Source organism: Leptonychotes weddellii, chromosome 5 (genome assembly GCF_054177405.1).
Source record: "Leptonychotes weddellii isolate Sample4059 chromosome 5, ASM5417740v2, whole genome shotgun sequence".
NCBI lineage: Eukaryota > Metazoa > Chordata > Mammalia > Carnivora > Phocidae > Leptonychotes > Leptonychotes weddellii.
In genome coordinates this window covers 20,853,204-20,879,476 of record NC_138373.1, presented here as the reverse complement: position 1 = coordinate 20,879,476, position 26,273 = coordinate 20,853,204, and the positions used below count along the sequence as shown (strand labels likewise).

Sequence of the window (26,273 nt, the reverse complement as noted above, 5' to 3'; positions counted from 1 at the left end):
GAATCCTTTGAGCGAAGAGAGAGCCCAAAAGTAATGTAGACCAGAAAGGAACAGAGACAATCTATAGAAACAGCAACTTTACAGGTAATACAATGGCACTAAATTCTTATCTATCAATAATTACTCTGAATGTAAATGGACTAAACACTCCAATCAAAAGACACAGGGTATCAGATTGGATAAAAAAACAAGACCCATCAATAAGCTGTCTACAAGAGACACATTTTACTCCCAAAGACACCTCCAAATTGAAAGTGAGGGGGGTGGAGAACCATTTATCAAGCTAATGGACATCAACAGAAAGCTGAGGTAGCAATCCTTATATCAGACAAACTCAATTTTAAACCAAAGACTATAATAAGAGATGAGGAAGGACACACTATCATAATAAAAAGATCTATCCAACAAGAAGATCTAACAGTTGTAAATATCTATGCCCCTAACTTGGGAGCAGCCAAATACATAAACCAATTAACAACAAAATTAAACAAACACATTGATAATAATACAATAATAGTAGGAGACCTTATCACCCCACTCACAGCACTGAACAGATCATCTAAGTAAACAATCAACAAGAAACAAGGGCTTTGAGTGACACACTGGACCAGATGGACTTCACAGATATATTCAGAGCATTCCATCCTAAAGCAACAGAATACACATTTATCTCTAGTGCACATGGAACATTGTCTAGAATAGATCACGTACTGCATCACAAATCAGGTCTCAACTGATACAAAAAGACTGAGATTATACCATGCATATTTTCAGACCACAATGCTTTAAAACTTGAATGCAATCACAAGAGAAAATTTGGAAGGAACACAAATACATGGAGGTTAAAGAGCATTCTACTGAAGAATGAATGAGTCAACCAGGAAATTAAAGGAATTTAAAAAAATGAAACAAAAATGAAAACAGGACAGTTCAGAACCTTTGCGATGCAGCAAAGGAGGTATTAGGAGGGAAGTATATAGCAATACAGGCCTTTCTCAAGAAACAAGAAAAGCCTCAAATGCATAATCTAACCTTACACCTAAGGGAGCTGGAGAAAGAACAGCAAATAAAGCCTAAATCCAGCAGGAAAAGAGAAATAAAGATTAGAGCAGAAATCCAATGATATAGAAATAAAAAAAATTAGAACAGATCAATGAATCTAGGAGCTGGTTCTTTGACAAAATTAATAAGATCAAAAAACCCCTAGCCAGACTTATCAAAAAGAAAAGAGAAAGGACCCTCATAAATAAAATCATGAATGAAAGAAGAGAGATCACAAATAAGAAATACAAACAATTATAAGAACATATTATGAGCAATTATATGCAAACAAATTAGGTAATCTGGAAGAAATGGAGACATTCCTAGAAACATATAAACTACCAAAACTGAAACAGGAAGAAATAGAAAACCTTAACAGACCCATAACCAACAAAGAAATGGAATCAGTAATCAAAAATCTCCCAACAAACAAAAGTCCAGGGCCAGATAGCCTCCCAGTGGAATTCTACCAAACATTTAAAGAAGAATGAATACATGTTCTTCTGAAGCTGTTTCAAAAAATAGAAATGGAAAGAAAACTTCCAAACTCTATGAGGCCAGCATTACCTTGATCCCAAAACCAAAGACCCTACCAAAAAGAATTACAGACCAATATCCCTGATGAACATGGATGCAAAAATTCTCAACAAGATACTAGCTAATAGTATCCAATGGGCACATTAAAAGGATTAATTACCATGACAAAGGGGGATTTATTCCTGGGCTGTGAGGGTGGTTCAACATCTGCAAATCAATCAATATAATATACCACATTAATAAAAGAAAGGACAAGAACCATATGATCCTGTCAATAGATGCAGAAAAATCATTTGACAAAATATAGGATCCTTTCTTGATAAAAACTTTCTGCAGTGTAGGGATAGAAGGTACATACCTCAATATCCTAAAAGCCATCTATGAAAAACCCACAGTGAATATCATCCTCAATGGAGAAAAACTGAGAGCTTTCCCCCTAAAGTCAGGAGCATGATGGGAATGTCCACTCTCACCACTGTTGTTCAACATAGTACAGGAAGTCCTAGCCTCAGCAATCAGACAACAAAAACAAACAAAAAATAAAAAGCATCCAAACTGGCAAGGAAGAAGTCAAACTCTCACTCTTTGCCGACAACGTGATACTCTATGTTGAAAACCTAAAAGACTCCACCCCAAAATTGCTAGAACTGATACAGAAATTCAGCAAAGTCACAGGATATAAATCAATGCACAGCAGTTAGTTGCATTTCTATACACTAACAATGAGGCAGAAGAAAGAAATCAAGGAATTGGTCCCATTTACAGTTGCACCAAAAACAGTAGGATACCAATGAATAAACCTAACCAAACAGGTAAAATATCTGTACTCTGAAAACTAGAGAACACTTATGAAATAAAGAAACAAAAAATGGAAAAGCATTCCATGCTCATGGATTGGAAGAACACATATTGTTACAATGTCTGTGCTACCCAAAGCAACCTACACATTCAATGCAATCCCTATCAAAATACCATCAGCGTTTCTCCACAGAGCTAGAACAAACAATCCTAAAATTTGTATGGCACCACAAAAGACCCCAAATAGTCAAAGCAGTCTTGAAAAGCAAAGCTGGAGGCATAAAATTCTGGACTTCAAGCTGTATTACAAAGCTGTAGTCATCAAGACAGTATGGTACTGGCACAAAAACAGACACATAGATCAATGGAACAGAATAGAGAGTCCGGAAATTGACCCTCAGCTCTATGGCCAACTAATCATCGACAAAACAGGAAAGGATATCCAATGGAAAGAAGACAGTCTCTTCAACAAAGAGTGTTGGGGAAATTGGACACCACATGCAGAAGAATGAAACTGGACCACTTCCTTACACCATACACAAAAATAAACTCAAAATGGATGAAAGACCTAAATATGAGAAAGGAATCCATCAAAATTCTAGAAGAGAACACAGGCAGCAACCTCTTTTACCTCAGCTGCAGAATCTTCTTGCTAGACACATCCCCAGAGGCAAGGGAAACATAAGCAAAAATGAACTGATCATAATAAAAATTTTTTAAAAATAGAGACTTAAAAAAATCAACTATTGGGACTTCATCAGGATAAAAAGCTTTTGCACAGCAAAGGAAACAGTTAACAAAACTAAACAGCGGGGCGCCTGGGTGGCTCAGATGGTTAAGTGTCTTCCTTCAGCTCAGGTCATGATCTCAGGGTCCTGGGATCAAGCCCCGCATCGGGCTCCCTGCTTGGTGGGGAGCCTGCTTCTCCCTCTCTCTACTGTTCCCCCTGCTTGTGCTCTCTCACTCTGTCAAATAAATAAATGAAATCTTAAAAAAAAAACTAAAAGGCAAAATAGATGTGGTATGTATATATATATATATATATATATATATGTATATGTATATGTATATGTATATGTACATACAAACACACACACACACACACAATGGAATTTTACTCAGCCATGTAAAAGAATGAAATCTTGCCATTTGCAATGTCATGGGTGGAACTAGAGGGTATTATGCTAAGTGAAATAAGTCAGAGAAAAATACCATATGATGTCACTCATATGTGGAATTTAAGAAACAAAACAAATAACATAGAGGAAGGCAAGGAAAAATAAGATGAAGATTGAGAGGGAGGCAAACCATAAGAGATGCTGAACTCTAGGAAACAAACTGAGGTCTGCTGGAGGGGAGGTGGGATAATTGAGTGATGGGCATTTATGAGGGCACTTGATGTAATGAGCATTGGGTGTTATATGCAACTGATGAATCCCTAAATTATACCTCTGAAACTAATAAAAAAACTTTATGACTTCAAGGAGCTTTACTTGACTATCTTATATAAAGTAGCACCATCTACCAATGTTACTGCAATAGGTAATCATTTACAGGTTTTTGCTCTTTGTGTGTTTCTCCTACTGGAATTTTTCTCTCATGAGAGCAGGAGCTGTTTTGGTCTTGTTCATTAATGTATTAATAATACCTTACACAATGTATGCCACATAGTATAGGCCCTCAATAAATATCTTTTGAATAAATGGATTGATTATAAGTGATTAGTTTTAGTAGATGAGGCAGAGGGAAATGTGTAAGGTAAGTCAGTCTCAGGTTTCTGTCTGTACATCTATGTGGGTTATGGTAAGGAATGTGGCATGAGGAATACATTTTCAGAGATGCTAATGAGTAGTGTTGGGAGTGCCGCAAGGAAACCTAGTATAATGGGTGTCCAGCATGAAGTTCTGGAACTTAGCAGGAAGACATTGATTGGGGCAGACTGTGGCATTATCAACCTCAAGACAGTAGCTGGAATGAAGTGGGACTGGATGAGATGGTTCAGTAGGAGTTTTGTAGACCTACTTTTAAGGTCTCTGCATATATTACCTTTAAATATTGTTTATTTTTCACAGTTTTATCTTTTCTGTGCTTTCACTTTTTCTCCTTTGAGATTAATGTTCTGTCATTTGTTCTTTTCTGGATGATTGATAGACATGCCTGTCCTTTATAAGCAGTAATAATAGACATAAAGGTAGTATTTGTTTTTTTATTTTCATAGGAATTCACAGTGGAGAAGGATACCATCATGGCAGTAAAAAACTTATCTTTCAATGTATATGAGGGGCAAATCACTGTTCTTCTGGGACCTAATGGGGCAGGAAAGACTACCACCTTATCAATTCTCACAGGTAAGTTTTCAGGGTCACCCTGATCACAGATACTGTGCATCAAACTCTGAAGCTTCTGTGTACCCTCTTAACATTGACATCATTGTTATTTAAGTTATATACACAGTTGTTGATTAATTCACACTCTTATTTTTTAATTTTATTTTATTATGTTAATCAACATACATTACATCATTAGTTTTTGATGTAGTGTTCCATGATTCATTGTTTGCGTATAACACCCAGTGCTCCATTCAATACGTGCCCTCTTTAATACCCATCACCAGGTTAACCCATCCCCCACCGAACCCTCAGTTTGTTTCTCAGAGTCCATAGTCAATTCACACTCTTCTTAAAGTACAAATCATTTGTTGTAAAGTTTAAAAATCAGTATTTATTTTTGCATCTCACATGCATCTTCTTCATAATATACTGTTCTCATTGATGAATGCAAAGACCCTCTTCTTTTTTTTTAATTTGTTCCTTTATTTTCTTTTGTCTTACTTTCCCTTTTATTCCCCTGTCCCCTTCATAGGAAACCCATTCTAATTCAATTTACATAGTTTTCATTGTAAAATGTATAATATATATTCTTATGAATGGATTTTTATATTTATTTAAAATTTTTCAATTAACAAAACTAAAAGGCAATGCTACGGAATGGAAGAAGATATTTGCAAATGACATTACAGGTAAAGGGCTGGTATCCAAGATCTATAAAGAAACTTCTCAAACTCAACACCCAAAAAACAAATAATCCAGTCAAGAAATGGGCAGAAGACATGAATAGACACTTCTTCAAAGACATACAAATGGCCAACAGACACATGAAAAAATGTTCAACATCACTTGCCATCAGGGAAATACAAATCAAAACCACAATGAGATACCACCTTACACAAGTCAGAATAGCTAAAATTAACAAGACAGGGAACAACAGATGTTGGTGAGGATGTGGAGAAAGGGAAACCCTCTTACACTGTTGCTGGGAATGCAAGTTGGTACAGCCACTCTGGAAAACAGTATGGAGGTTCCTCAGAATGTTAAAAATAGAGCTACCCTATGACCCAGCAGTTGCACTCCTGGGTATTTACCCCAAAGATACAGATATAATGAAAAGAAGGGGCACATGCACCCCAATGTTCATAGCAGCAATGTCCACAATAGCCAAACTGTGGGAGGAAGCTGAGATGTCCTTCAAAAGATGAATGGATAAAGAAGATGTGGTCCATATATACAATGGAATATTACTCAGCCATCAGAAAGATGAATATCTACCATTTACATTGACATGGATAGAACTGGAGGGTATTATGCTAAGTGAAATAAGTCAATCAGAGAAACACAATTATCATATGGTTTCACTCATATGTGGAACATAAGGAATAGTGTAGAGGACAATGGGGTAGGGGGGAAAACTGGGAAGAAATCAGAGAGGGAGACAAACTATATGAGACTCTTGACTCTGGGAAACAAACTGAGGGTGGCAGAAAGGGAGGTGGGTGGGGATAACTGCCCGATGGGCATTAAGGAGGGCATGTGATGTGATGAGCACTAGGTGTTACACTGAACTGATGAATCATTGAGCATTATATCAAACACCAATGATGTACTATACCTTGGCTAATTGAATTTAAATTAAAAAATTTCAAACATTCATCCAGGATGAAAGATTTTATACCCTTACACCTACCACCTAGATTCTACTATTTTAATATTTTACTGCAGTTGTCACATATCTATTGATCCCATTTTTAGGCATCTCAAAATTAATTTTAGATGTTAGTATGCTTTTTACTAGACAATTTTATATGCATATTTTAACTATAATTTTTCTTTTGGTATAAAATTTTATTATGATGAAACACTTAAATTTTAAGTGTTTATTTGCTGATTTTGACATGCATACATCTCTGTAATCCAATTGCCTGTTAAACTGGAGAAATTCACTACAATTCCAGAAAATTCTCACTTTACTCAAGTGATCCACTTGTAATTCATAGCAACCAGTACATTTCAGATGAGGCAATAACTTCATTCATATCATCAATGTATACTAATAAGCCAGATATTTGTTTTTTTATAAGGATTTAAGGTATATCTATTTATTTATTCATTTATTTATTAATGTTTCAAGTTTTATTTAAATCCCACTTAGTTAACCTATAGTGTAATACTAGATTCAGGAATAGAATTTAATGATTCATTATGTACATATAACACCCAGTGCTCATCACAGCAAATGACCTCCTAAACCCATCACCCATTTAGCACATCCCCAGCCTACCTCCCCTCCAGCTACCCTCAGTTTGTTCTCTGTAGTTAAAGAGTCTCTTAAGTTAGGCTTCCCTCTCTTTTATTTCCCTTCCCATATGTTCATCAGTTTTGTTTCTTAAATTTCACATAAGTGAAATCATTTGGTATTTGTTTTTCTCTGACTGACTTCACTTAGCATGGTACACACTAGCTCCATCCTTGTCATTACAAATGGCAAGATTTCATTCTTTTTGGTGACTGAATAATATTCTATTGTATATATATGCCACATCTTCTTTACCCATTCATCAGTTGATTGCCATTTGAGCTCTTCCCATAGTTTGGCTATTGTTGATAATGCCGCTATAAACATCAGGGTACATGTACCCCTTTGAATCAGTATTTTTGTATCCTTTAGGTAAATACCTAGTAGTGCAATTGCTGGGTCATAAGGTAGTTCTATTTTTAACTTTTTGAGGCACCTCCATATTGTTTTCCAGAGTGGCTGCACCAGTTTGTATTCCCCCCAACAGTGTAAAAGGGTTCCCCTTTGTCTGCATCCTCACCAAAATCAGTTGTTTCTTATGTTGTTAATTTTAGTCATTCTGACAGGTGTGAGGTGGTATCTCATCGTGGTTTTAATTTGTATTTCCCTGATGGCCAGGTGATGTTGAGCATGTTTTCATGCGTCTGTTAGCCATCTGGATGTCTTCTTTGGAAAAGTGTCTATTCATGTCTTCTGCCCATTTCTTAACTGGATTATTTGTTTTTTGGGTGTTGAGTTTGAGAAGTTCTTTATAGATTTTGGATACTAACCCTTTATCAGATATATCATTGCGAATATTTTTTCCCATTCCAAAGGTTGCCTTTTAGCTTTGTTGATTGTTTCCTTTGCTGTGCAGAAGCTTTTTATCCTAAGTTGATTTTTGCTTTTGTTTCCTTTGTCTCTGGAGACATCTCTAGTAAGTTGCTGTGGCTGATGTCAAAGAGGTTGCTGCCTTTGTTCTCCTCTAGGATTTTAATGTTTCCTGTCTCGCATTTAGATCTTTCATCCATTTTGAGTTTATTTTTTGTATGGCATAAGAAAGTGGTCTACTTCATTCTTCTGCATGTTGCTGTCCAGTTTTCCCAACCCCATTTGCTATAGAGACTGTCTTTTTTCCATTGGATATCCTTTCCTACTTTGTCGAAGATTAGTTGACCATACAGTTGTGGGTCCATTTCTGGGTTCTCTATTCTGTTCCATTGATCTCTGTCGGCTTTAGTGCCAGTATCATACTGTCTTGATGACTGCAGCTTTGTAATACAGCTTGAAGTCCAGAATTTGATGCCTCCAGCTTTTCTTTTCTCTTTTCTATTTCTTTATTTTTTTATTATGTTAAGTTAGCCACCATACAGTACATCATTAGTTTTTGATGTAGTGTTCAATCATTGCGTTGGCTATTTGGGGTCTTTTGTGGTTCCATACAAATTTTTGGATTGTTTGTTCTAGCTCTGTGAGAAATGCTAATGGTGTTTTGATAGGAATTGCATTAAATGTGTAGATTGCTTTGGGTAGTATAGACATTTCAACAATATGTGTTCTTCCAATCCATGAGCATGGAACGTTTTTCCATTTCTTTGTGCCTTCCTCAATTTCTTTTATGACTTTTCTGAGTACAGATTCTTTGCCTCTTTGGTTAGATTTATTCCTAGGTATCTTATGGTTTTGGGTGCAATTGTAAATGGGATCAACTCCTTAATTTCTCTTTCTTCTGTCTTGTTGGTGTATAGAAATGCCACTGATTTCTGTGGACCGATTTTATATCCTGCCACTTTACTGAATTCCTGTATGAGTTCTAGCAGTTTTGGAGTGGAGTCTTTTGGGTTTTCCACATAAAGTATCATATCATCTGCAGAGTGAGAGTTTGACTTCTTCTTTGCCGATTTGGATGCCTTTTCTTTCTTTTTGTTGTCTGATTGCTAAGGCTAGGACTTCCAGTACTATGTTAAATAACAGTGGTGAGAATGGACATCCTTGTCTTGTTCCTGACCATAGAGGAAAAGCTCTCAGTTTTTCCCCATTGAGGATGATATTCACTGTGGATCTTTCATATATGGCCTTTATGATGTTGAGTTAAGTTCCCTCTATCCCTACTTTGTTTAGGGTTTTTATAAAAAATGGGTGCTATACTTTGTCAAATGCTTTTTTCTGCATCTATTGAGAGGATCATATGGTTCTTACCCTTTCTTTTATTAATGCATAATATTGTTTTGATTGATTTGTGAATATTGAACCACGCTTGCAGCCCAGGAATAAATCCCACTTGATTATGGTGAATGATTCTCTTAATGAACTGTTGGATTTGATTTGCTAGTATCTTGTTGAGAATTTTTGCATCCATGTTCATCAGGAACATTGGCCTGTAATTCTCCTTTTTAGTGGGGTCTTTGTCCGGTTTTGGAATCAAGGTAATGTTAACCTCATATAATGAGTTTGGAAGTTTTCCTTCCATTTCGATTTTTTGGAACAGTTTGAGAAGAAAAGCTGTTAACTCTTCTTTAAATGTTTGGTAGAATTTCCCAGGAAGCCATCTGGCCCTGGACTTTTGTTTGCTGGGAGATTTTTTTTTTTTTTTTTTTTTAGTTTATTTATAACCCCGTGTGGGCCTTGAACTCACGACCCTGAGAGCATGCTCTATTAACTGAGCTAGCCAGGTGCCCCTGTTGGGAGGTTTTTGATTATTGATTCAATTTCTTTTCTGGTTATAGGTCTGTTCAAATTTTCTATTTCTTCCTGTTTCAGTTTTGGTAGTTTATAGGTTTCTAAGATTGTATCCCTTTCTTCCTGGTTGTCCAGTTTGTTGGCATATAATTTTTCATAATATTCTTTTATGATTGTATGTATTTTTCTGCTTTTGCTTGTGATCTCTCCTTTATTATTTGTTATTTTATTCATTTGGGCCCTTTCTCTTTTCTTTTTGATAAGTCTGGCTAGGGGTTTATTGATCTTATTAATTCTTTCAAAGAACCAGCTTCTAGTTCTACTGGGCTTTTTGTTTGTTTGTTTTTTTCTTGTTTTTTTTTTTTTTTTAAGATTTCATTTATTTATTTGATGGAGAGAGAGAGCAAGCACAAGCGGAGGGGGGGAGGAGCAGAGGGAGAAGCAGGCTCCCCACTGATTAGGGAGCCCAAAGTGGGTCTCAGTCCCAGGGCCCTGGGATCATGACCCAAGCCGAAGGCATTCACTTAAATGATTGAGCCATCCAGGTGCCCCCCATCCCCTCACTTTCAATCTGCATGTGTATTTAGGTCTAAAATGATTCTCTTGTAGCCAGCATATTGGTGGGTCTTATTATTTTATTCATTCTGATACCCTATGTCTTTTGATTGGGGCATTAAATCCATTTACATTCAGTGTGATTATTGATAGATATGAATTTAGTGCCACTGTATTACCTGTGATGTCATTTTTCTTTTTTTTTTAATTTCTTAAGTTCTAGTCACTTTTTTTTTTTTTAGATTTTATTTATTTTTGAAAGAGAGAGAGAGTGTACAAGCAGGGGGAGCAGCAGTCATAGGTAGAGGGAGAAGCAGGCTCCCTGCTCAGCAGGGAGCCCGATGTGGGGCCTGATCCCAGGACCCTGGGATCATGACCGAGCCAAAGGCAGACGCTTAACCATCTGAGCCACCCAGGCGCCTCTGGAGATTCTTCTGTTCCTTTCTAGTCTTTGTCACATTTGGTCTTTCTTTTCCACTCATGAGTCCCCTTTAATATTTCTTGCAGGGCTATCTTAATGGTCATCTACTCCTTTAGTTATTGTTTGGGAAACTATCTCTCCTTCTATCCTGAATTAACAGCCTTGCTGGATAAAATATTCTTGGCTCCATATTTTTCCCATTCAGCATGTTGAATATATCATGCTGCTTTCTTCTGGCTTGCCAAGTTTCTGTGGACAGATCAGCTTCTAACTTTGTCTTCCCTTGTAAGTTAAGGATTTCTTTTCCCTTGCTGCTTTTAGGATTTTTTTTTCCTTATCTTTGTTTTTTGCAAATTTTACCTCCCTGTGTCTTGGTGTTGGCCTGCTTTTGTTGATTTTGATTGGAGTTCTCTGTGCCTCCTGGGTTTGGACATCTGTTTCTTTCCCCAGATTAGGGAAGTTTTCAGCTTTAATGTGCTCAAATAAACCCTCTACCCCTTCCACCCCCTCTTCTTTTGGGACTCCTGTGATATGAATGTTGTTACACTTTACGGAGTTGCTGAATTCCCTAAGTATATATTCATGATCCAGTATTTTTTTTCCCTCTTCTTTTCAGCATTATATTCCATAATTTTGTCTTCTGTATCACTTATTCTTTCCTCTGCTTCTTGCATTCTTGTGGTCATTACATCCAGTTGGTTTTGCATCTCAGTTACAGCAGTTTTTATTTTGGCCTGACTAGTTTTAGGTCTTTTATCTCTGCCCTAAGGGACTCCCTGGGTCTTCTATGCTTTTCTTAAGCCCAGCTAGTATCCTTATGCTTGTTTTTAAATTCTAGATCAGGCATATTCTCGTATCTGTTTTGATTATATTCCTGGCTGTGACCTTTTCTTGTTCTTTCTTTTGGGATGAATTCCTCCACCCTGGCATTTTGTCTAGGTCTCTGTCTTCTTCTGTGTGTTAGGAAAGCCTCTTATGTTTTCCACTCCTGAGAGTAATGGCTCTAAGAGGTCATATATTGTCCAAGGCCTGGTGCTTCAGGAAATGTTTCTGGTGTATGTTGTGTGCACTCTACTGCTATGTTTTGGCTATGTTAACTGTTCATAGCCTCAGTCATCTTATCCCATTTTATTGTATCAGGGAGTTCCTGTATAATTTTCTTGAAATGGATGTGTTGGTGACATTGTGTCAGAAAACATTGGTACTGTTCCTCTTTCAGACACCATGCATTAAAGTGTGATAAACTCTATTTATTGTACATGTTTCTCACCCACTAGACAAAATAATGCCAGAAGTCAGATACACAAAGTTAGAGGCATTCCAACCCAGTCTCTGCCCCATCTTATGTTAATATCATTAATAATGACACTTTGTTAAAAATGAAAGATCTGGGACAAATGTTAAATGGGTTAGAGGGCCTAGCAACTAGAGTAAAGGAGAACGTTTAATTACCCTAAATGTAATGGACAATCTTGAATACATTTTTCCTTTTCAGACTGTTTTTTAAAATTTTTTTACATTATTATTATTTGTTCAGAGCTTTGTCGGGGAGAGGCAGAGGGAGAAAGAGAATCTCAAGCAAACTACGGGCTGGGCTCAGGGCCCCACATGGGGCTCAATCTCACAATCCTGAGATCATGACCTGAGCTGAAATCAAGAGTTGGATGCTTAACTGACAGAGCCACCCAGGTGCCCCTCAGAGTGTACTTTTTAAAGTGGAATTATTTTTTAAAGATTTATTTTATTTATTTTAGAGAGAGAGAGTGTGTGTGGCGGGGGGGGAGGTAGAGAGAAACACAAGCAGACTCCACGCTGAGCAGGGAGCCCAACACAGGGCTTGATCCCATGACCCTGAGAGCAGATCTGAGCCAAAACCAAGAGTCCAACTCTCAACCAACTGCACACCCAAGTACCCATTAAAATAGAATTATTGAGTTGTGGAACTTAAGAAGTTTTATAACTATATTTAGTATGTTATCAACTGTTTCATCAGAAAAATGGCCCAGTTGCCATCTATGCATAAATGTTATGCAAACATTTTTAGACTATTACATGAGATTATGTTTTATCTTCCAACAAAATTTTAACTTCTAGAGGGTAGGGGTCCTACATTCTGAATTTTTCATTAAAAAAATCAACCACAGTGTTCATAATGCTGTGCTCAGATCATAGTATGGCTCACATATGTTATCAAATGGCAGACAGCAGTACTAGAATATTGGAACAGCAAATTCTTCAAAGCATTTTATATTACTCAAGTAATTAATATTATTTTGTACTCATTGAAAACTAGAATATATGGATAAGCAAAAAATAAAGGAAAAATTATTTCTTTCCCCATCACCAGACCACTTATACTTACCAGACTATTACTTCTGTAGAAGACTCTGATAACTTCTTTTAGTAATCCTTAAGTAGACTGAAGTTTAGGTGCTAATGGACGTGTGTTGTCAGGTTCTCTCACAGAGGCTAAGCTTCTGTCATGTCTTCTGCTTAATTCCAGGTTTGACTCTTCCTACAAGTGGAAAGGTGTATATTAATGGATATGATATCTCAAAAGACATGGTTCACATCAGGAATAACTTGGGCTTTTGCCCCCAGGATAACATATTGTTTTCAGAATTGACAGTATCAGAACATCTCTATTTCTACTGTGTGGTGAGTCAGAGAGATGTTCTTTTCCTCCACTCTTCATATGCTTCAGGCAGTGTGACCAAGGATCAACATCCTTACTCTAATTTAGTGGAAGGTTTTTTTGGCATTGTTCTTTTAAAACCATAAAGGAAGGCAAAAGGAAGAAGAATTGTCTTATATATAGATAAATGTGTAAAAGAAGTTCTGATGTAAGAATTTTTTTAAGTATAAAGTTGGAAGCACCATGTAAACTCTGGCCCTATCTTTCTAGATAAAAGGAGTACCTCCAGAGATACGTCTCACAGAAATTAATAAAATGCTGACTTCTTTTGGCCTGCTGGAAAAGCATGATGCACTTGCAAAGTCACTGAGTGGAGGAATGAAGCGCAAACTCTCCATCATTATAGCACTTATAGGAGGTTCCCAGGTAAAGAATGGTTAACATGAGTCCCTGCTCCAGCTGATAAGTGAAACTCACCTGACACAAACCTAAGAGCTGATATGAATCTAACTTTCTAAAAGGAACTTCCAAAATGATAATCAGAGGGGATTCCCATTACTGACCAGGTGGTGTAATGTGGTTATGGGGTTTGAAATTACTATTAATTTTACAGAGTTCTTAATGTAATATAGTGTAAATTATGTATCTTAACTTAAATATGCCCCCCATAAATAGTAAGTTACCCCATAAGGGACACAACATGGATCATGGAATTGCTCTTCTGGTCTTTAGGTGGTGATACTTGATGAGCCAACATCTGGCATGGACCCAGTCTCAAGGAGATTCACCTGGAATGTCCTTCAGCAGTATAAACATGATCGTACCATCTTACTGACCACCCACCACATGGATGAAGCTGATGTCCTGGGTGACCGTATAGCCATCATGGTCAAGGGATCCCTGCAGTGTTGTGGCTCTTCAATTTTCCTGAAAAGAATATATGGTCTCTCTCCTTTTGATCATTGTTTGGGTGCTAATGGCTTAATAATATTATTCTAACATGATTATTATTTGTGTCACTCTACACAGGTCTTCAAAAGCTTCCTGTGTCTTATTATGTTAGAGCTAAACATTGAAATCAACTCTTTGTAATTTAGACAGTTCCTGTCTATTTAATTACTTCTGATTATTACTTAATAAGTGTATTCTGACTTGGAAAATATGCTTTGTTGACCCCACAAAAGTCATGAAGTGTTAAATTTGTTGCAAGAGTAAAGTAATGCTTCTGAGGGATTTGGTACATAGATTCATGGCTTTGAGAGGAGAAAAATCAATGACTAGAAATTTCTGACCCTTTTCAATCAAATCAATATCAAACTTCTAGTGTAATGAGTTAAATGCTTTCAAGTTTATTTTCATGAATATTCCTGAGATGTGGCACTTGATCAACAAGAATTTATTGAACAGAAAATGACCGAACTTGAAATAAAATTGTCTTGACTTCTTGACTTTGAATAAATAAATAGTCTGGTTAGTCAGTAAAACTAGTACATTGAAAATGAACAATACAAAAACCTATATAATTGGTTCTGAAATTACATGGCTCAAAGCAGTGAGTGCTTCAAAATTGGGAGGAGACAAATTAATGAGAATAGTTAAACATGATATGATTCTATTAATCATGAATTCAGTATTTGAATTCATTCACTCAACTCACATTTATTACAGGTGAGTTATTCACGTTTACACACATAATCTTATCTAATCTTTATGACATCACCATTTTTATGAAGTAGAACACTGGGGCTCATATTAAATAATGTATTCAAACCATGTCAGTAAATGGACCTGGGTCCCTCTGATACCACAGCCCATGCTTTGCATTCTCATATGCTACCACTTCCCCATCAAGGAGGATGTTGGGTTTTAAATAGTCAATTTGGTGAATATCAGAAAGAGAGGGACTCATATTGTTGAATGCTTTTGAACTTATATATGAGGATATAGAAATTGATATTTCCATAGTAGGTTAGTTGTAGACACAAAAGTATTACTCAAGTATATTGATTATCCATAGAGTGTCTTCAGTTGTAGGCTTTATAAAGGCAATGGAGAAAAGAACACAATTTTTAAGGAAATTGGATAAGTAAGTAAGAGCAAGAGGATAAAAATGGGCCTTTTTTACCCCTGGAACAATGAGGAAGTTGGCCTGGATCCGAAGGTTTTTGGGGAGGATCAATAAGAAATTAAGTTTGATGGTCAGGGGTAGAAAATGGAAGGGCACTGAAAAAAACAAGAGTGGTTTTCATTAGATGTACAAATGTACATATAAGAAGAAGTTAGAAATAGTGAATTCAAAGGCTCCATTCTAGGATATAACAGTAAACCACCTTAAAGTGATGAATGATAATATAAGAGCAACAAGATCAGAAAGATAAGTATGTGTGTATACTTATACACAGATGTGTGCACAAACATGCATGTGTATAAAATCCTGAACGGATCAGGCAGACTTGGCATTGGAAGTCCACACAGCCTGTTTTCGTATGACAAAGTAAGACTTCCTAGTACAGTAAGGTGAAATTTTACAGTTTTCATTCATTAATATAGTGAGGTAAAAGTTTCCACTTTTGACGTGTCTGAAATGTGGTGAGTAAGCATTAAGTATTTAAAGAATGATGGAAGGAAGAAAATCCAAAAAATATATAAAACATTAAAACTTTAACAAGTTTAAATTCTGGTCAGCATATGAAACCTATACATCCAAAGGTTAAAGAGTCAGGAACTGACTAAGAGGAATGACTTGAAGGTAATTTGAAATCCATTTGCTCCTAAGCACAAACATGATTCCTCTTATCAAATTAAAAATCAGGTCACATTTTTCCTTTGTAGTCTCCATTGTTTTTATCATTAATCACTGAAGAAAAGAGTATTTGTTTTCTTGTGTATTTGTAATATGGGAAATATATTTTTCCTTAGTTTAAATAAGAAAATGTCAGAATGGAAGCTATAATAAATAACACTGAGAACCTAAAAAAAAAAAAAATGAAATTTTTAACAGGCAAGAGACTGTTTTGGGGGGAAGGGAGTGTTTAATTTGGAAGGTTACATTTTTATAATTTTGATTTTTAAATGGATATTTTCAGGTGTGGGATACCACATAATTATGGTGAAGGAGCCTCACTGTAATGTTGAAGAAATTATTCGAGTGGTTGATCAACATATACCTGAAGCCAGATTGGAGAACAATGTTGCAGCTGAATTATCATTTATCCTACCCAAAGAATACACACACAGGTATGGATCCAGAGAATGTTAGATAAATGGTTTTTGGTTACCAGAAATAACTATTACTTTTCCAGGTTTCCTTGGGCTTGGCAAGTAGATTCTTTCTGGTTGCCACTTGACAAATTATAGTCAAAAATTTACCTTCCAAGGCACCCAGTAAGAGAGTCTGTTACTAGTCTGTGGCTCCGGTGTGCTTTAGGACTTGAAGCGCCGGAAGTTTCAGCATTGTGAGCTCAGTTGGGGCAGGGTATGACCTGTCAGCCTCTACATTCTGGCCTGATGGAAGAATTTTTCAAGTTGTATATGCTATGAAGGCCATGGAAAATAGTAGTACAGCTATTGGAATCAGATGTAAAGATGGCATTGTCTTTGGGGTAGAAAAGCTAGTCCTTTCTAAACTTTACAAAGAGGGTTCCAACAAATGACCTTTTAATGTTGATTGGCTTCTGGAATGGCACTAGTAGGTTTGTTGGCAGATGCTCATTCTTTAGCAGACATTGCAAAAGAAACTTCCTACTTTTTCCATTAAAACGTCTTGCAGACAGAGTGGCCATGTATATAAATGCATATACACTGTACAGTGCTGTTAGACCTTTGGGCTCTGGCTTCATGTTAGGGTCTTACAGTGTGACAGTGCACAGCTCTGCATCAGGGTTTCATATGGCAATTGGGGCTGTGCCATTGGCAAAGCCAGGCAAACTGCAAAAGACAGAAACTAAGGGAAGAGGAAATTTATCATAAACTTCCAGGGACTGTGCCAACTTCATCTTCTTGCAAGATGTAATTACTAGCATCATATTCCCTTAAAGCAAGCTTGTTGGAATTCTCAAAAGAAGATAAATAGAGGGGAACTTCTTCAACTGGGTAAGGAATATCTACAAAAAGCTTATAGCTAACATCATACTCAGTGGTGAGAAACTTGAAATTTCCCATTAATATCAGGAACATAGGAAGGAAGTCCCTTCTCATCACAGCTTTCCAACATTATGCTGAAAGTCCTAGCTAATGTAATAAGAAAAGACAAGGAAATGTATGTAGATTGGTAAGGAAGAAATAAATCTTTGTTTACAGATGACACAATCATCCTATACAAAATGTCTGAAAGAATTGACAAACCCTCCTGGAATTAATAAGTGATTATAGCAAAGATGCAGTATACAAAGTTAATATGCAAAAGTAAATCACTTTCCTATATATTGTCAGTGAACAAATGTATTTTGAAATTATAAACACACTTCTAAAATTTAACACCTCCAAAAATGAAATGCTTAGGTATTAAGTCTACCAAATATATGCAAGTTCTATATGAGGAAAACTACCAAAGTTGGATGCATGAAATAGAAAAACTAAAAAATGAGATATTTTATGTTATGAATAGGAAGACTCAGTATTGTCGGGTGTTAGTTTTTCCCAACTTGCTCTATAGATTCAATGCAATCCTTTTTTTTTTTTTTCCCCAAATAGTCTCCATGCCCAGCATGGGGCTCAAACTCACAGCCCTGAGAGCAAATCCTGAGCTGAGATCAAGAGTCAGACCCTCAACTGACTGAGCCACCCAGGCACTCCTTGATTCAATGCAATCCTAATCAAATTCCCAATAAGTTACTTGATGGATATCAACAAATTGATTCTAAAGTTTATATGGAGAGGCAAAAGACCCAAAATAGGCAACACAGTATTGAAGGAGAACAGTGTTGGAGACACTAACCAATTTCAAGACTTGCTGTAAATCTTCCATAATCATGACGGTGTGATATTAGTGAAAGAATAGAAAAATAGATCAGTGGAACAGAACAGCATGTCCAGAAATTGACCAACATAAATATAGTCAACTGATCTTTGTCAAAGGAGCAAAGGCAATACAATGGAGAAAAGATAGTCTCTTCAACAAATGGTGCTAGAACATCCATACGCAAAAAAATATCTTACACCCTTCACAAAAATTAACTCAAAATGGATCATAGGTCTAAATGTAAAATGAAAAACTATAAAACTGCTAGAAGATAATCTAGGAGAAAACCTAGATGCCCTTTGGTATGGCAATGAGTTTTAGATACAACACCAATAGCATGATCTCTGAAAGAAATCACTGAAAAGCTGAACTTTATTAAAATGAAAAACTCTGCTCTGTGATGGGCAATATCCACAGAATTAGAAGGCAAGCCACAGATTGGGAAAAATATTTGCAGAAGACACATCTGATAAAGGACTGTTATCCAAAATATTCAAAGAACTCTTAGAGCACAACAATAAGAAAACATACAACCCAACTTAAAAATGGGCCAAAGACTTTTTTAAAAAGATTTATTTATTTTAGAGAGAGAGAGAAAGAGAGAGAAAGAGAGAGCATGCAGGGGAGAGGGGCAGCAGGAGAGGTAGACAGAGAATCCCAAGCAGACTATGCACTGAGTCCAGAGCCCAACACAGGGCTCAATCTCATGACCCATGAGATCACAACCTGAGCCAAAACCAAGAGTCTGATGCTTAACTGACTGAGCCACTCAGGCACCCCTAAAAATGGGCCAAAGACTTTAACAGACACCTCACCAAAGAAGACGTAGGGGTGGCAGATAAATATGTTCACCTCATATCAGGTAAATGCAAATTAAAACAATAATTAGATACCACTACACACTGATTAGAATGGCCAAAATCTGGAACACTGACAACACCAAATACTGACGAGGATGTGGATTCAACAAGGACTCTCATTCATTGCTTGGCAGAATGTAAAATGGCACAGCCACTTTGGAAGACAATTTGGTGGTTTCCTACAAAACTAAACATACCCTTACCATTTGATTCAGCAATCACATGCCTTGGTATGTATCCAAAGTAGGTAAAAACTTACATACAAAAACCTGCACATGGATATTTATAGCAGCTTTATTCATAATTGCCAAGACTTGGAAGCAAACAAGAGATCCTTAGTATGTGAGTGGATAAACTATGGTTCATCCTGACAATGGAATATTATTCCACATTTCATAGAAATGAGCTATCAAACTGTGAGGAGACGTGGAGAAACCTTAAATGCATATTATTAAGTGAAAGAAGCCAATCTGAAGAGGCTACATACTAGATGATTTCAACAATATGACATTCTGAAAAAGGCAAAACTGGGGAAACAATGAAAAGATCAGTGGTTGCCAAGGATGTAGGTTGGGTGAGATAAATAGGCACAGATATTTAGGGCAGTGAAAAAACTCTGTAATAAAATGATAGATATATGTCATTATACATTTGTCCAAACCATTGAATATATAGCACCAAGAGTAAACCTTTGAGTAAACTGCGGATGTTAGGTGATTATGATATGTCAATGAAGGCTCATTTTTGGTGAAAAAAAATGTAACATTCTGGTGAGTGATAGTGATAGTGGGGGTGGCTATGTATGTTAGAGCAGGGTTTATATGGGAAATCTCTGTACCTTTCAATTTTATTGTAAACCTAAAACTACTTTAAAAGTAAAGTATTAAAAAATGACTAAAGAAAAAATTAAGAATTTGATTAGATCTCTAGCAAGTAGAGATTGAATTAGGAATCAGAATCTTTCACAGTGAAAAGACCAGGGTCAGGTGGCTTCAGTGGTGAGTCTACCAAATGTTCAAGTGAAAATGAATACAGTCTTTCACAAACTGTTCCAAAATAGAAGAGGGAACCCAATTCCATTCTATGAGGCCAGTATAACCATATAATAAGACTAGACGAAGAGAAAACTATAGAATATCACTTTTAGAATATCGAGGCAAAAAAAACCAAAAAACAAAACAAAAAAACCCACAAAAACCTAACTCAACCCAAACACAAAATACTAGCAAAACCAATCTACAAGCACTTAAAAAGGATTATACATCTTGACCTAGTCAGATTTGTCTCAGGAATACAAGGTTGGTTCACATGCAAAAATTATCAGTGTAAACACCACATTAATAGAATAAAGGACAAAAATTACATGATTATCTCAAAAAATGAAGAAGTTCCTTTGACACAATCTATACTCGTTCATAATAAAAGCACTCAACAAATTAGGAATAGAAAGCAAGTTTCTCAGCTTGCTAAAAGGCATCTGTGAAAAACCCACAGCTAGCATCATATTTATGGTAAAAGGATAAAAGCTTTCCTTATAAGATAAGGAACAAGCCAAGACATCTGTTTTGCCTTTTGTATTAAACATCGTACCAGAAGGCAATTCAAGAAGAAAATAAATAAAAGGAATACAAATCAGAAAGAAAGGAGTGAAACTATCTATATTCATAGATAACATGTTCATTTATATAGAAAATCATAAAGAACCAACTTTAAAAATGTATTAGGACTAATTCAGTGAAGTTGCAAGATATAAATGTAATGTTAAAGAATTACTTATATTCTCTATACACTTTCAATGAGCAATCCAAAAATGAAATTAAGAAAGTAATTCCATTTACAGTACCATAGAAACAATAAAATAGCAAAAATTTAACAAAAGAACTATATGACATATAACTTTTTGAAAACTATTAAAAAAATCATTGAAAGAAGTTAAAGAAGACCCAAGGAAATGGAAAGACATCCTGTATTCATGGATTAATATTAAGATGGCATACTCCCTACAGAATCAGCACAATGCCTATAAAAAATTCCAACTGCCTTTTTTTTTTTTTTGCAGAAATTGACAGGCTGATCCTAAAATTAATATGAAATGGAAGGGTTGCTAAATAACCAAAACAATCTTGAAAAAGAGGAAAGTTGGAGGATTCATATTTCCTGATTTCAAAACTTACTATAAAACTATAGAAATCAAACTATATGGCATTAGAATAAGGATAGACATGCACAGAAATGAAGTAAATCAGAATTCAAGATTAAACTTTTATATAAAATTGATTTTCTGAAGCATTCAGAAACAATTCAGCTGGGGCAAGAATAGTCTTTTTAGCAAATGATGCTGGGACATTGGGTATTCACATGCAAAAGAATGAAGCTGGATCCTTAATCTCACACCATAGACAAAAAATTAGGTCAAATGGAGCAAAGGCCTAAATATAAGAGTGAAGCTTTTAGAAGAAAATAAAGGCATAAATCTTAGTGACCTTGGATTAGGCAATTTTTCTTAGCTGTGACATGAAAAAATATAAGCAACAAAGAAATAGAAATAGATAAATTGACTTCATGAAAATTAAAAATGTTTCACCTTCAACTACACTGTCAAGAAAAAAAGAGCCCAAATAATGGGGAAAAATGTAAATCACATATATCTGATAAAGGACGAGTATGCAGAATATATAAAGTATCTTTTCACTTCACTCTTAAAAGACAAATCATTTAATTTAGAAATGGGCAAAGAATTTGAATAGTTGTTTTTCAAAAAAATATATAGAAATGGCCAAGAAGCACATGAGAAGATGCTCAATATCATTAATCATTATAGAAACAGAAAGTAATAACCACAATGAGATACTGCTTCACACCCAGTAGGATGGGATAATTTTTTTTTTTTTTTAAGAAAATACAAGTTTGAGTTTGGATATGGAGAAGTCAGAACCCTTATACATTGCTGGTAGGCATGTAGAATAGTGTAGCCACTTTGGTAAATTATTTGGGAATTCCTCAAAAAGCTAAACATTGAGTTACCATTTGATCCAGCAATTCCACATCTAGAGATATACCCAGGAGTTTTGAAAATTTATGTCCACAAAAAAGTTTACAGCAGCATTATCGATAATAGTAAAAAAGTAGAAGTTATCCAAATGTCCATTGATTCATGTATGGACAAATAAAATGTGGTGTATCCATATAATGGAATGTTATTCAACTATAAAAAGGACTGAAATGTTATACATGCTACAACATGGATGAACTTTGAAGTCATTAAGACAAGTGAAAGAAGCTAGACACAAAAGGCCACATATTGTATAATTCCATTTATATGACATGTTCAGAATAGGCAAATCCAAATGGGATTTTTGTATGTAATTTTTTCTTTTCATGATTGCTTGATGTAGATTCACAGTGTTCTCTTTAATCTTAACTGAGATAATGAAGAAGAAAGTTTCCAAATTTTTAAAATTTATATAGTTCTATATTGGGCAATGGATACAGGGATGAATAGTAACCATTACTCTGGATGAAAAAGAGGAAAGGTTGATAAACTGCCTGACATCATATTGTTCATTTATTTGTTTATTGTATTGTCTTACACTAAAATGTATCAGGGACATAGTTTTGTTCACTTCTGTGTCTCCTGGACCCAGAACATTGCCTAGCACATAGCTGGCACTACCTAAATACTTGACGGATGGGTGAAATAATCATTGATGAATCACAATTATAAAAAGTTATTTATGGAAGTGTAAGGTGCTCTTATATTGGAATCCTCAGGGAAAGTGAAAATCCTACCTAAAATTTAGGTAGGAGAGGAGGTGGGTTAGAAACAATTTTTGGAGGAAAAAATATCAGAAACAAAAAGGGACATGTCACATTTGAGAGCCTAGACAAAGGCCGGTGTGGCTGGAACATGGAGGGAAAAGTGCACAGATACGACTGTTGTTGCACTGGAATATCTTTTTCCATCCCTTCACTTTCATTTTTTAGCACTGAATTTTCTTTGTTTTTCCTTCTTCCTTCTTTCCTTCCTTCTTCCCTCCCTCCCTCCTTCCTTCCCTCCCTCCTCCATCTATCTTTCTTTTTCTTTCTTTCTTTCTTTCTTTCTTTCTTTCTTTCTTTCTTTCTTTCTTTCTTTCTTTCTTTCTTTCTTTCTTTCTTTCTTTCTTTCTCTCTCTCTCTCTGTCTTTCTTTCTTTTTTTCTTTTCTTTCCAGAGACAGAGAGAGAGAGAAAGAGTGCATGTGAGCAGGGAAGGGGCAGAGAGAATCTCAAGCAGGCTCCACACCCAGTGAGGCAGAGCCCAATGGAGGGCTCAATCTCATGACTCTGAGATCATGACCTGAGTCAAAATCTAGAGTCAGATGTTTAACTGACTGAGCACCCAGGCACCCCATCCCTTCACTTTCTATCTGCATGTGTCTTAAGGTCTGAAGAGAGTCTCTTGTAGGCAGCATATAGATGGGTCTTGTTTTTTTTATCCATTCAGTCACCCTATGTCTTTTGATTGGAGCATTTGTCCCCTTACATTTAAAGTAATTATTGATAGGTGTGCACTTACTGCAATTTTGTTGTTACCTGGTTGTTTTTATAGTTCTCTGTTCCTTCCTTCCTTCTCTTTCTGTTTTCCCTTGTGGTTTGATGGCTTTCTTTAGTGTTATGCTTAAACTCCTTTCTTTTTCCTTTTTGTGTATCTATTACAGCATTTTTTTGTTTTTTTTTTTTAAGATTTTATTTATTTATTTGACAGAGAGAGAGATAGCAAGAGCAGGAACACAAGCAGGGGGAGTGGGTGAGGGAGAAGCCGGCCTCCTGCCGAGCAGGGAGCCGATGTGGGGCTCGATCCCAGGACCCTGGGATCATGACCTGAGCCGAAGGCAGACGCTTAACGACTGAGCCACCCAGGCTCCCTATTTTTTTTTTTTTAAAGATTTTATTTATTTATTTGACAGAGAGAGAGTATTACAGGTTTTTGATTTGTGGTTACCATGGGGTTCATATATAGCATCTTAACGTGTGCAGCTGTGTGTCTTAAGTTGATGATTACTTAAGTTTGAACATGTTTTAAAAGCAGTAAATTTTTACTTCCTCTTGCATGTTTTATGTATGTGATTTCATTTTCATCTTTTTATTTTGTGTATCTCTTGACTAAATTTGTAGATATAATTGATTTTATTACTTTTGTGACTTAACCTCAATACTGGCATTATAAGTCATTAATCTACTACCTTTATCATATGTTCACTTTTACCAGTGAGATATTTTTCTTTTCATAATTTTCTTACAGATAGTCATCACCTTTTCTTTTCACTTAAATTCCTTTAGCATCTTGTAAGGCTGGTATAGTGGTAATGAAACTCCTTTAACTTTTATTTGTCTGGGAAACTCTTTGTCTCTTCTTTAGTTCTGAATGATATCCTTCCTGGATAGAGTATTCTTGGTTGTAGCTTTTTTCCTTTCATCACTTTGAATATATCATTGCCACTTTCTTCTAGCCTACAAAGTTTCTGCTGAAAAATCAGCTGGTTACCTTTTGGGGGTTCCCTTTTATGTAACTTTTCTCTTGCTGTTTTTAAGATTCTCTATCATTAATTTTTGCCACTTTAAGTACTATGTGTCTTGGTGTGGGCCTTCTTGGCTTCATCTTATTTGGGGCTTACTTGCTTCCTGGACCTTACCTAGATTAGGGAAGTTTTTAGCTACTATTTCTTCAAATAAGTTTTCTCCCCCCACTTTCTCTTTCTGGGATCCCTATAATGCAAATGTTATTATGGTTAATGTCACAGAGATCCCTTAATCTTTTCTAATTTTTATTATTTTTTTTTCTTTTTGCTGTTCATCTTGGTTGCTTTCCATTACTCTATCTTCAGGATTGTTGATCCATTCATCCTTCTGCATCATCTAATCAGCTGTTCATTCCTTCTAGTGTATTTTTCATTTCAGTCATTAAATTCTTCAGTTCTGACTGGTTCTTTTAAAAATTTCTATCTCTTTGTTGAAGTTTTCACTGAATTCCACTCTTTCCTTAAGTGCAGCAAGTATCTTTATGACCATTACTTTGAATTCTTGAGCAGTCATATTGCCTATCTTTATTTCATTTAGCTCTTTCACTGTGATTTTGGCTTGCTCTTTTATTTGGTACATATTCCTCTGTCATTTTGTCTGACTCTCTTTGTTTCCATGTATTAGGCAGGTCAGTTACATCTCCTGGTGTTGAAAGAAGTGGCCTTGTGTAGAAGGCATACTGTGGTGCCAGGTAATGCAATCTTCCCTGGTCACTAGAATTAGGTGTGCCAAGGGTGTCCCTTGTGTGGGCTACATGCTCCTTCCTATTGTGGTTGAGTTGTGATTGCTGTAGGCATGCTGATAAGTGGGGCTGGCCTTCAGTGCTATGACTGCCACAGCCTGCCTCGCCTGCTGCTGGGGCAGGGTTTGCTCTCTATGCTGTGAGAGGCCCAGCTGTAGCTACCATCAGATTTCTCATGGGCATGGCCAGCCTGGCCCTCTGCAGTTAGCCACTGTGACATCTGCAGGCACATATAAGGGCAGGGCTTTTTCCCTGTGCAGACAGCTAAGAGGCCTGGCAGCAGGAACTGTGGGTGTGCTGGTGTGCAGGGTTATCTCCCCACTCTTCCCAGAGCATGAGTCACTTTGCAGGAGCACCTGCTGAGGCAGTCGGGTTAAGTGGTGTGGATCTGCAAGGGAATGTTGGGGTGGACCTCACAGTTCTAACAAGGTAGATAAATTGTGTTAGAACTGGCTTCTGTAAGCTTTCTGGCTATCTAGGTTGAGAGAAGGCAGGAAAAATGATGCCTTGTAAGCACTTTTGTTCCTGGAGAAATCTGCAGATCCCTGCCTTCCACCTCCGACATATGTCCTAAATTAGTGAATAAATCTTCACGTATACCCATGGCACCTTTCAAGCTGCTACATCTGTGCTATTTCTCTGGCCAAGTTATTTAGTATGCTGGCTCTTTAAGAACAGGGACTCAGTTTCCTGTTGCCCTCTGATTCTTCAAGAGGTAAGCCTAATAATTTTTAGTTTTTTACATTTTTATTTTTATTTTTTTTAAAGATTTTATTTATTTGACAGAGAGAGAGCACAAGTAGGTAGAGAGGCAGGCAGAGGGAGAGGGAGAAGCAGGCTCTCCACTGAGCAGGGAGCCCGACGCGGGGCTTGATCCCAG

General features: G+C 36.4%; 1 protein-coding gene across 1 annotated transcript in view; it reads left to right on the top strand.

Annotated features, from left to right (window-relative positions):
- The window catches only part of LOC102748978 (phospholipid-transporting ATPase ABCA3-like), a 120,797-nt gene that overhangs the window by 29,102 nt on the left and 65,422 nt on the right, over nucleotides 1–26,273 (top strand). The window contains exons 5-9 of the mRNA XM_081818873.1: nucleotides 4,595–4,724; nucleotides 13,143–13,297; nucleotides 13,545–13,700; nucleotides 14,007–14,217; nucleotides 16,361–16,511. Of these exons, the coding sequence (XP_081674999.1) occupies nucleotides 4,595–4,724; nucleotides 13,143–13,297; nucleotides 13,545–13,700; nucleotides 14,007–14,217; nucleotides 16,361–16,511 (803 nt within the window). The remainder of the gene's footprint in view (nucleotides 1–4,594; nucleotides 4,725–13,142; nucleotides 13,298–13,544; nucleotides 13,701–14,006; nucleotides 14,218–16,360; nucleotides 16,512–26,273) is intronic.